At 36.5% G+C, this 12,682-nt stretch overlaps 1 protein-coding gene across 10 annotated transcripts in view; it reads right to left on the bottom strand.

Annotated features, from left to right (window-relative positions):
• The window catches only part of SPTLC3 (serine palmitoyltransferase long chain base subunit 3), a 175,073-nt gene that overhangs the window by 51,565 nt on the left and 110,826 nt on the right, over window positions 1–12,682 (bottom strand). For all 10 annotated transcript variants that reach the window (XM_080588398.1, XM_080588394.1, XM_080588395.1 and 7 more), the window contains 2 exons: window positions 1,879–2,070; window positions 186–340 (listed from right to left, as the gene is read on the bottom strand). In XM_080588398.1, the coding sequence (XP_080444524.1) occupies window positions 186–340; window positions 1,879–2,070 (347 nt within the window). The remainder of the gene's footprint in view (window positions 1–185; window positions 341–1,878; window positions 2,071–12,682) is intronic.

A 12,682-nucleotide genomic window follows, 5' to 3' on the forward strand; every position in this document is an offset into this window, starting at 1 on the left:
GCCAAACAATATTCAGAAGAAAAGGGACAGATAGTCAGAACTGTGTTGATTTTGAAAAAAAAAAAGCACCAACGGATATATCTAGGATTTAGGTATTATGGGCTAGATGCACCTTTCTGTGCTTTGCAGATGTATCAGGATTAATTCTTAAGAAGCTGACACCTGCAGAGTGTAAACTGACTCACCTAAATGTCCAGTTGTAATCATCTGTAACACGTTCCATGAGGTCAAACTGCGGCCCTGGGACACTGCAAATTGGACGATTCCAGTTATCACGTATTCTCATATAGAGGTTTCTGGTGTAAAAGTTCTCAAAATCTTGATAAAGTGGCACAAAATCCTGGTTTGAAAACATGCACAGGGTTATGTTGCTAGGAAAAAATCTCTGCTAAGGAACCCAAGTCATTCCCATTACAAAGTAAAAAATGATTCATTAGTAAACAGAGGGTTATAACAACCACATGTTCCTATGTCACAACTCCAATCAGCAAATATATTTAATTACCTTGAACTACTATTTTTTTTTAAAACAAACAAACAACAAACTTAATATGGTCCACAAGTTGGCCTAATTCTCCACTCCAATATTTGGAATGTTCGAAATGAAGTCATGATACTCTCACTTGGAGAATCCAAACATTTCAAATTGAACATTTTGCTATGTGCAGAGCAGATTGAAAACAGAGAAATATCTCACTGTATTTCACTAAATGTTGGCTATGTTAGGTTAAAATTAGTCCAAATGGTCTGGGCATTATTGGTCTAGGCTGGACATGCAAACAGTTATGACGATGAGTTTGTCTGATGATTAGTTTCTGTCTATGGATTTTAACTTGAAAATTAAACTAAAAGAAAGGTACAGAATCAACAGAAAGTTTTATATGAAACAGAAATATAGCCGTGTTAGACATTAGATACAATGGACTGGTAAAATAACATGGCATGTAGTTACATATGTAGAAGACTGGAGAATTAACTGAGCATGTAAATACATGGTGGATGGTGTCAAGATTTAACTAGTATGTCTGAAATCAAAATAGTGCATGAATGGCCAAAATAAGTGAATTGAAAAAGATATTCCAAGAGAATGCTCATATAAGGATTGCACCATTATATTTCATTTGGTAGTGCATGCATCTTTGAGAAGCCAAATCAGAAAACATTATTTTGGGAATTTTATCTGTAAGAGGAACAGTAACACTATTTACCTTTTTCCTCTATTATGCCAGGTGCTATAGTAAGTCACAGTTCAAACAGCACGGAGGAGGTGGAGCAGCAAAAAATCTAGATGAAGTTAGAATGCAATTGAACTTGCTGAGGTGCAAATTTTACATAAGACTATGCAGACTGAAAATGTTTCTAGGTCAGGACTCACAAGAATTCAGTCGCCATTGACTCTATGCTGGGACAATGATTCCTGAGTGCTTTGTGACCAGCAGTTTGACAAACATAAGTGAGCAATCACAAAGACGTTAGTTCTGCCTATTGCTAGAAAGGACAAGGTAAGACAACCAGATAGCACAAGGAAAGATGGGTGTTGAAGAGATATAGAGAGATGATATAGTTAACAATAAGGGGTTTCTGAGTCTTCTTTTTCTGTGAATTGAACTAAGACACTGAGATTCTATTCTGCTGACAGTATTCTGACACTCTTAGAGCAAGATAAAAAAAATATGATTTTTTATATATGTATATATGTACATATTCATACAGATGTGTTTAATGATACTGCAGTGTGTCTCATTCCTCTCATCCCTAACACAGTGCTCTTCTCCAAGATGAAAGATGTCTTACTTGTTACTTTGTTAGGTTATTCTATATAACTTGCAAGCAGTGGAAAACTCAGCTGTGGATACATACATACTTTCTTATACGTACTTTTTGTTGTTCTCTCTCTTCAGCAATGTTACGTTTTTCTAGTCCCCAGGCTCTCATAAAATCCCGCAGGTAGCCAAATATTGTGCCCACTCCAAAACCCACGAAAGTAAGAACTGCAACATACATTGGTGCCTGTTCAAAGTGCTCAATAAATGTTTTTTTGTAGAGAGTTCCATTTGACACACCATTCTTCTGAAAATATAGAACAGAAACTTGTGATTAATAACACTTCAGCTGATCAAAGTTTATACCAAAACCGTAAACCTTGAAGTAAATCTTTTCCTCTAATATACAACAAAGCAGGAGAGGCATTTAGACCTCTCACCATATCAGATAATGCAATTTGTACTTGAAGGAGAGGGCTTCTAACACTGCTGGTGCTACTGAGCACTGCAAATATATTCCATTTTCTCTCCTCTCCATCAATGTCTTCAATTGCAGGTGTCTTCAGCACCACTCCCTTGTCTATTTTGAAACACTGGAAACTTATGAAAGACTGGCAACATATTATTGTTTAATTGGACAATTATTTCAAAGGTGATTAAATGCAAACCACAATACTCTGTTCTTGCAAGACCAAACTATAAAAAGGGAAGGGCGGCATTGAAAACTCACCTACACTGGGCCTGACGCTGCTTCTGGAAGGCTTGTGTAACCCGCTACAGCAGCTAACCCATAAACAGGAAATCCTGCCTAAAATAGGGCACCTTCACCATACTGTTCTTCAGATCTGAGGAAGTACCCAAAACAGCAATGATCCCAGCCTTCCACTTCTGTTCCAATTCCAAAAATGCCTTTAATTATACTTTCAATTACCTCTTCCACACTTCTAAGGGTATTACAAAACGACAAAAAAGAAAAGGCAACACACACGGACAAATGCGCACTCTTTGTTTGCTGGAATTTATCATGCTATTGTGACTGACTCCTAGAAATTTACAACCATGTGTGGACAAAATTAGTTTGTCTCTAAAATATTCTAAAACTTCGGCAGTTCTCAAGTGAAAGAAGCTCAAGTTTTCAACTGCAATCTTTTCAGACCAACCTATATTCAGAATGTTTATCAGATTGTTCTTTGAAATAGAAGTAACCCCTTATTTCCACAAAATATGACGGCATTTTCCTGTTAATTTCTAGTAATGTCCAACTTGCCAATTCAAAAAATAATAAAAAATGTAATCCTTCTGTTAAAAAAGGACAATTTTTGAGCATATTCTAAAGCAAAGTCTACAATCATATGAAGAAATAGTATTAATCCATTACTGCCTGTGGGTTGGATGAGCCAAAATAAAAGATTATTTATGCAATGCAGCAAGCTGAAATACAGTAATTATATTAAGAACAACCATAAATTCACTGCACTTGCTAGACCTAGCATACTGCATTAAGCTGCCTTTATCTTCAGAAGATTTTGATTTCAATTGTAGCTTGCTGTCCAATCTTGGATTTACAGTGTTTTCCCAAAAAATGCAAAATAAAGGTAGAATGTAAAGATTTTGTAGAAACCCAAAAAAGGAAAAAAATTCCAGGGTGATGGTGAACAGAAACTCATACAGACTTTGGAAAGACTTACTACCCTGTGAGGGAGAAGGAACGCAGAGCTGTTTCTCTCCCTGTGACTGGAGACCTTTGAAGCAATTCTGCACAGGCACCTCTACCTAAAGCTAATTATTCTTTTAGGACAACCCATTTACCATGAAAAACATTCTATGAGAGTGAGTTAAACACCTGGTCAAGTCATATTTCAGGTAAGCCACAAGAGCTGTGTGTACGCTACGACACAAAAATTCCATCAAGGACTAAGCTAAGCCCCATTACCTTATGTTTGCCACAGGCTAAGAGCATACTTATGGTCATCTATGGCAATTCCATTGACGTTGTAGTTTGGCAAGCTGTGGTGATGTGATAATGAACCTTAGTCCAGAAGAGAGAATTAGCATGATGTTTAGCAATTTTATTAATATACACTTTACAGTTATATATTTTATTTGTAAAGGAGCAGAGAAGCTTTGGCTTATATCAGAGTCCTGCATTGCGAAACTCTCTTCTGCAACAAAATGCTCTGCGTTCAGCTGCTCCTGGTTTATACAGTCAGTATGGTATATATATTTAAAGATGTAACCATCATCACCTTCTATTCTTAATACAAACAGCTAGTAGTAAATGGCACATAAACAGGAATAAAGCACTGAACACGACGTCAAATGGTGACCCAAATTTTCTAAAACATGACAGTCTATGAACGATGAAAACCAACAGTCTTCAAATAGTGCAAGGCTGGGAAAACAAATTCAGAAAAAGTGACATCTCATCTAAAAACTAAAGTGGGGAAAACAGAGGGCATTTCATCCATTCATGGAGTCCCAGAAAATACAATAAAATAAAATGAAACAAAACAAAATAAAATAAAATAAAATAGGAGAGTGCAAGCATTGGAATAACCTAAGTAAGTGGATTTGCTGCTTCTGGAGAGTAGATTATTGGGATGCTTTTATGCAGAACTTCAAATCCAGGCACTGGGGAAAAGGTAGGACTGACTGATCATGATGTTCAACAACTTAAGTCAACCTAAATGGTCAGTGGATGAATACTGAATTGGCATTTTGCATTACATTACTCTTAGATTTTTATATGTTATCATAAAGAAAGAGGTGGAATCAGAGACAGTGAATTTTAAGCACCTAGACCGCAAAGGCCGATGTAGTTGGGTTATTGCTGGCACCACAGTCCAATACAACATCTCTTACAAATGCCTGCAGCGATTCAGAGATCACTAGTTACACACTGGGTGTTCTGCTGAATTGTACACTTGCAACTATACTACTATCCATAAGAACATCTGTAGAAAAGAGGAGCTTTCTAGTGCCCTGCCTGTACCAGTCCTAGCAGATAAGGCAAAGATTCTAGAAGCAAAAATAGGGAATGATGCTTTCTTGAGTATATTCTCCTAACTTCCAACAATTTGTGGCTTGGATGTTTCATGAACTTAAGACTCTGTCATCACATTTAATTAATTGCATCATCAGGGGATAACTATGAATTTGTTCACTTTTGAACCCACAAATAGTGTGGATATGAACTGTGAATTTCAATAATTGATTTCATCTTTAAAAAAAATATTTCTTTATTATATGACTGATAAATTTCACTTGATAATTTACTTTCTGACCACTGCCCTCTATTCAATTTTTCTGTTCGAGAAATTATGCTGTCATTCTCCTTACTCAAATGACTTCTGCTTCTCCACTTGTCCTTTTCAAACTGAAGAATCTTAATCTATTTAAGACTAGATTAATCTTTCTTCTTGCATAGGAAAAAAATGAATAATCTATTTTATAATGCTCAACTTTCTCTTCACTCTGCTTAGTTCAATAATACCTTTTTGTAATGCAGGGTAAGGGAATTAAAATTACACACTACACTGGAGGGCACAGTGTCAATTTACACATTGGGAAATGATGCTTTGGCTTGTTTTCTGTTGCTTTTGTCAAGATCTCTGACATTCTATCTGCCTTCTTCCAACAGTTCAGTTCCAGAAATATCCCTAGTGATTACAGTATATCCTTCCTTAGCTGCAATAAACACCTCTTTTAGAGCACACTGCTATTTTTGCATTTTAGGATCATTTTCCTCTTCCAATTCATGTATTGCTTTTTATTTAGTGACATGTAATTTTTTCTACCATTTTATCAAATGTTACTATGAGAACTTTCTGCGATTGTTGTTATCCAGAATTTATCTTCCACTACCCTGAAAAATTCTGTACTGCCAACACCTATTATCACCTATTTCTCCTCACCCCTTTTTTCCCAGACTGTTGGTAAAAATTGTGAAAGCACAGCTCCAGTCCCTGGAGGACTTCATTCTCTGCAACTCCTTGCTCACCTTTTCAAAATTTGTATCTTATTTATAACCCTTCATTTCTGTGGTGAAAATGCCAATTTAAGCAGCAGCCCAGAGTTATTCAGCAGCTTTATTTTTGTATTCCTTTACAAATTTTGAGTGAATGTACTTTGTGATATGCTAATCCAAGTTTTCTTGGCTTCTTAAAAAAATTCTGCCAGTATTCCAAATCAAAAGTCACTCACTAGTCTGCAACAAAGAAAGGGTACTTTCTAGGCACAAATGCTAGGAATCCACCAATGCAAGTTATAAAGACACTCAAGAAAGAGAGGCTATAGATGAAATTCAAAATGAACAGATATTTTACCACTGAGATTGACAAATCTAGGATTTCATCAGCTTCACAGAAACCAACAGCACAATCAGGATTATAATATGCACCTTCCTTGTGCTGAGTCTATTTAGTTTACTAGAACATACTGCCTTTTGCTCTCTTGCAACCGAAGGTCATACTGGCAGCTCCAGCTCATAACTCTGTGTGCAGCACAGTTATACAGAATCCATGTCGACAGATTTGGCAGCAGCTTTAAACCACAGTTGCAAAGTGGTTTCCAGTAAGATACTCACAGCAAGAGAATTCCTGGGAAAGATTTTAATGGCAATGAAGTCAACAGGAGCGATGCCAATACAGTCAATAAAAACAGCTTTAAATGCAATACACCTTATATCCCCATATTCTGCAGTTAGCAAAATGATTTTGAAACAATTTCTATCTTTTCTATCATGAAGAATATCCTCTTAACCCCCTCAGGTTTAAAATGGAGAAATTAACACTAACAACAAATCTAACAGTACTTTTAGAATCACGTAAACTAATGTGAAAGTCTAAGCACGCTTCTGGCAACACTTTTAAAAGGAGGAGTTACAAAATATGAGATTTCCATTAGGAAAGAAAAATAAAATATATCTATGCAATAGTGTGAATAGTACTTAAATATTTGTTTATACTACCCAGAAAGTGAGGAAGGACATTTTCATTTCATTTGGGTCCTGCAGCCTCTGGGAGAGTGCTAGTCAACATGAGCCAGAATCATGTCGAAGTGGAGAGCTAGGACTGAACAACATGGGCATAGTGTGACACTACTGAATCTGTGTGCTGGCCATGAATAATTTACTGGCAAAGAGGTAACCACTTACACCAGCATAAGTTAGGAATACACCCATGTGACTGGAGCTGTGAGGACCCAAGTGCTCATGTTTTCACACAAGTCTGTTCTGTAGAGGCAACATATGCTGTAAAGAAATCCAGAAATTGTAATCTGCTTTTTGAAACCCCTTTCAAAAAATTAAAAAAAAAAGTGTGCCCTGCTATGGTCACTTCCAATACAGCAGTAGTAGGCACAGATAGCTATATCCTTGAAGCAAAACTACTAGGAGAATAAAAAAAGTCTGTATTTTAATATAAATTCTCCACAACAAATAAAAACTGATCCAGAAACAGATGAAACTTTATTTTACTCTCACTCGGTTTAAGAAGAAAGTTTAATCTGTTTCTGGATCAGATGTTATCACATTGTTGCATAAAACCTATATAAAAAAAGGCAATGCAAGCTGAGTGATCCATATAAAACTTCTGTGACAGACATGAATATGAAAGGTGTAGATGTTGAAAACCATGAACCAAATGATAGCCACATTTGCTCAGTACCTGCCAGGTTTCAGGAACCCACTGAAATCCTGAGCAAATTGTGACAGTGCATTGCTACAGCCGAGAACTGATGGGAGCACAGACTGATAATCACTGATGCACCATCTGGTTGCTTGCAGATGGTTTAGTTCTAAACAGACATTTCCTTCCTAACACTGGAAAAAAAATCTGGGGAATGACTCTAAATGCAGGTGATTTTAGGAGTCCTAGGATGTGTGAGACAACCACATGGTGATGGCAGGCAGGACACAGGACCTATAGAGGCTTGTACCCTCCTGGAGCAGAAGCTGAAGATGGGATAATACAGCGTCACATTTCAGCCACGAGAAGGGTAAGGTCAGCCTGAATCCCACCCAGAGCTTGCCACTGGATAGTTAGAGTTTGAAGTGGCTGGTGTGCAACTCTGTACCCTGAAGAACATTGTCATGAGAAAGCTGGGTCTCAAAGAATAAAACTGTTCCATACGAGCCTACTACAACTACTGCTTTCTCCCAGAAACACCATACCTCAGCATCCATTAGAGACTGTGGGATACTTAATGACTGCATGCAGTCCTCAGGAAAAGAAAAAGGAAAACAGATTATGAAAATCAGAAGTTTCCTATAATGAATATAATATTGTCAGACTGAGATCATTTCACAAATCTCTTCAGTTATTGGTAATGATATCCTTTACTGTAAGCATGTTGTTTCTTCTCTGTTACAATACATTTCACAATTTACGGGTTCAGGTCTCTAAAAAAAATTTAAAAAAAATGGCTACACAATGAGCTCACAGCTTACTGAGCTGTACAGACAAGCCTTAAATTAAAAATAATTGTGAAACTGATGTCTAGAAGGTGCTAAAATGAAGGCCACAGCCTCTTAAAATGTGATCAAACCACAAGAAAGTGTAATTTTCACACAAACTGTAAATAGAAACCAAAAAAACAAACAGAACAAAAAAACCCACACTTTTGTTATTACTCCTGTGTCTGCAGAATCCTTGTTTAGACTGGTTATTGATTTCCACTGAAATTTATAAAAAAAATAATACACCTGGTAGTGAAGCAATTGCTAAAGACAGAGCAAAATGTCCAAGACTGTCCAAAAGACTTAGGAAATTTAAGACACCTTCAGAGCAACTTGGGAATCCATATGCTGTTGAACTTCCTATAGATTTAGAATCTAACAACTCAGAAACTGAAAAGTTTGCTCCCTGTAAGCAGTATGAGCTGCTGCTTGTTCTGCTCTGCCAGTTTGTGCTTGTACAAAGCTTGAGTCCTTTCACCTTACTTTTCATATTCACCAGTGAAATCACTTGAAAAACCAACCAACCAACTGCAATCTATATCTAATGACTAACTGAGAACTTCCAGCTTCCTTGCACAAATTCATGACAGCATACTATGGGCAAATAGCAAAAAAAAAAAAAAAAGGGATGAGAAGATGTGGTCTTCACTTCCCAAACTTGCACCACTTTTTCAGTTAAGCACAAGTGGAACTCCAAGATATTCACCTTGTAATAAATTCTTACAGCAACAATTAATGGAGTCCTGCAAAGACAACTATAACATAAGTATTACAAAACTACTGCAGTGAATGACAGGATCATTCAAAATATACTGTTAAATAGAAAACATTGTTATAAAATTAAAAAAAAATCCTTACTACACAGATTTTGGACTAAGTACTTTGCTGTGAAGAACACTTGCTCCATATTCAATTTTACAATTCCCTTTCTATCAGATATATCGCCTGTAGTAAGAACAATAATCTACATGAAGAATACATGCTACTTAATATCAGAAGAAAATCTCATAGCATATTAATACTCAAATTGACTTCAGCCTTTTCTCAACAAAATGAATTGGAGTTTCACCTTATATGTCACTAGTTACCTCCCCTAGAACATTATCACAAATTAGAGCTAGTGTTGGGCACCATGGAGCATTTTAGAAACAGCTTCCTTGTACAGTATAAGGAATAAAAAGAGATAAAATAATACTTTTGAATGCAACATAGGAAGCTAGAAGACAAAGAATTCTTACTCATAAGGTTTAGGAAGAAAAGAAATTGGCAAAAGTTTGGAAACAACAGTCATAACAGGTCTAAACTAGAGCAGAGATGAACTTGAAAGGTGAACATTTCATCATCTTACTTTATAAGTTTTTATGCAGACGTCCTTATTCAAGTTGCCTCTTAGCCTGGTGCGTCGGGATATGTATTTCCATCCCTGCACACATTACAGGCACTGTACATTCTGGCATCAATGAATGGTTATTTGCAACTACTAAGTAAACTGTGTGCAGTTTTCCCAAAAATCTATGGATCCGCAAATTTCCATCTGTTATGAATTTAGTCCAGTAAGTCAAATTACTGTACTATAGTACAGTACAGGTAGTACTATAGTATTTGTCAAAAGAAAAACCACATACATATCTTTATAGCAGAGAAGTTTAGATGCATGCACGCAGACTTGGGACACACAAGAATTTCTTTGGAGAGTTTTCATGCCAGTAGCAAACCATGAAAGCACAATGTGATGATGGGGACAAGGAGCAGGATACAAATCTGAGAAAACACTGCTTTGAGCTGTAGGTTTCTGAAATTGCTGTATAAACAGATAAGTACCAACTAAGACACATTAAACAGTACACAGGGAAAAAAAATCACATAATACATTCTTCTAATGACTTTATATCTGTACATTACAAGCAATAGCAAGAAATATTAAAATTAAAAAGGAGTATGTAAAAGGCCTGATACAGCTATTACTCTGCTTGCCATTGTTGCTGGAGAATGCAAAGTGGACTCAATATAACTAGGAAGGGATGAGGGCAAAGATGAAGTTTAATAATTTTAAATTACTAGAGACATAACAGTGAAGTTCACTAACCAGGGAGATACTTACACATACCAGAAGGTATTTCCTAACCTTACAGCAATTACAGAGTAGAAAGCCAGACACGTTGAATCAGACAAAAGAACGAGATGAGACGCCTAGGTTACAGGAATTCTGGCATAGTTCCTAGCGTCGAATTGCAGCAAGCGTTTGCTATTATTTCTAAAGCTCATAGTGAACTACAAGAGTCACACTGCCTGGCCACTTCAGAATCTCTCCCTATCATTCATATCTCATGGCTTTGGCTTTAAGAATGAATGGCAGAAAACAAAAAAAACAAGGGTCAAAGGTGGTACTACTTGAAAGGGTTTCCATTTCTGTGCAACACTAGTGGTGATCTACTAACATATGAAATTCCTTCCACAAATGATTTATCATTTAGGAAGTCATTCAGCGGAGTCTCTACACATTTTTGTGACTGAAAATGTAACTGAATAGAAAGATACTTGATATTATCTAACCATACTGTTAGTGATTTTGCCCAGTGCAGGCTCTACGCTAAAAATCTATGTGAAGCAATCCACCAGTTCAGCTTCCCACATACGGACTTTGCAAAAAACACCAGAAAGTGTTTTCACTATCATCACATTGCTCTCACCACAAAATTCCCTTGTGAGGAAAACATTACAGGTGAACAGACAGATCACAGAATCACAGAATTGTAGGGGTTTTAAAGGACCTCAAGAGATCATCGGGTCCAACTCCCAAATGCTGTGCGGTAACTTGCATGACTGGATCAGTGTTGGATCCCAGTGCTTTCCCATTATAAACTACAGTGGCTTCAAACGGGACCAGGATTCTGTACAGGAGACAAGAAGAAACAGCTTAATAATGAGACTCATTTCCTATCAAAATGGATGTGTCCCTGGACTTCCCATGCCAAATATGCAACAAGGCTCAAACTTAATGTGTTAAAGCTTCAGAAAGTCTCAGGCCACCCTTAGCTCCCAAGATGACAGAACCAGTTTTGATGAAGACTTCTGGGAGGCACCGAATACTGGGTCCTTTATGAAAGTATCATGAACACAATTTACAGCATTCACATTTCCTACCTCAAAGTTGTATCATTAGAATAATTTGCACATTAGTCCATTTATTTTGAACGCAATGCACAGGTTAAGTCAAAAACGTGCTCTGCAAGACATTCCTGTTATTGCAAGGAGTTATCTATCATATCTCAGAAAAGTGAAGATAGAAAATCATCGCCAATTTTCTTAATGCAATCAGACAATCAGACAATTTTCTTAATGAAATCAGACAAATTTTACTATTTATGCCATATCTTCCAAGGTAATTAATTTTTTTTATAATGGTATTTAAATATGAATCTCCTAGCATAACATGGACAAAGAAGAAAGAGAGAGATGAAATACCAGAATCGAAAAGTTAGAGATTTAATGATGGGGAAAAAACAGATTTTCTCTAGAACAAAAAGAGGCAACCAGGATGCACTGCTAACTTCGTAGGGTAATTAAAAGCTCAGTAGGAAAACAAAGCAAAACTGGTAGACAATGTCCTTTTGCGAGCTAGAATAGGATTCAAATGGAGCATCCAAAAGGAGCTCTAGTTAAAAAAAAAAAGGTTTCAAAATAACCTTTTTATTTTTATAATAAAAAAACAGAGCTTTAGGATAGAAGAATTTAAGGAAGATGAGAGACAACCATCACTAAAGGTGGCTATAGTCTCACATTATATCACGAGGTGAAAAAAGTTGAGAAAATGAATAGCTTGACACCTTAAAACACAAGAGAAACTGTCTTAAGCAACACAAAAGGAATTCATTTAAACAATAGTTAGGCAACTTGGCAGTAGTGCTCATGGCATAATTAAACTGGGATGGATCATACCAAAGCCAGCATCAGAACTGGCATACATGATCACATCAGTGTATCATTTAATGTAACAACATGACATGAGGATAGATCGGTTGCAGTCCAAGTTATGTTGCAAGAAACCCAGAAGTTTATAGAGTAACCTGGATCCACCAACTAGTGAGATTTTATTGAAGGTCTGTCATTTTCTTTCAAAACTCCTATCTTGTTTTTAAAATAATACTAATACCTACCATAAAAAAAAAAATTCAACTTGCTATATTCCACATGGATATTTAAACAGTTTTATAGGAATGGCTTCCACCATTTCAACTATGCAAGCAAGCTGTAGCCTGTTTACTCCTTTTCATACTTTTAATATACTTCCTAAATTGTTCCAAATTACTCATTACACTTTTTTTTTTTCCCACACATCCTGTGATAGCCTCTTGATTTCTTTGCAAGAGAAGTGACTAGAATCAACTGTGCACCACAATCTGGCCTTAAGTGTCATGATTAAACAATCTGGCTTGTGCTATTGCGAAGGCACCCACACGTA

Source organism: Anser brachyrhynchus, assembly GCF_964034855.1.
Source record: "Anser brachyrhynchus genome assembly, chromosome: 3".
NCBI lineage: Eukaryota > Metazoa > Chordata > Aves > Anseriformes > Anatidae > Anser > Anser brachyrhynchus.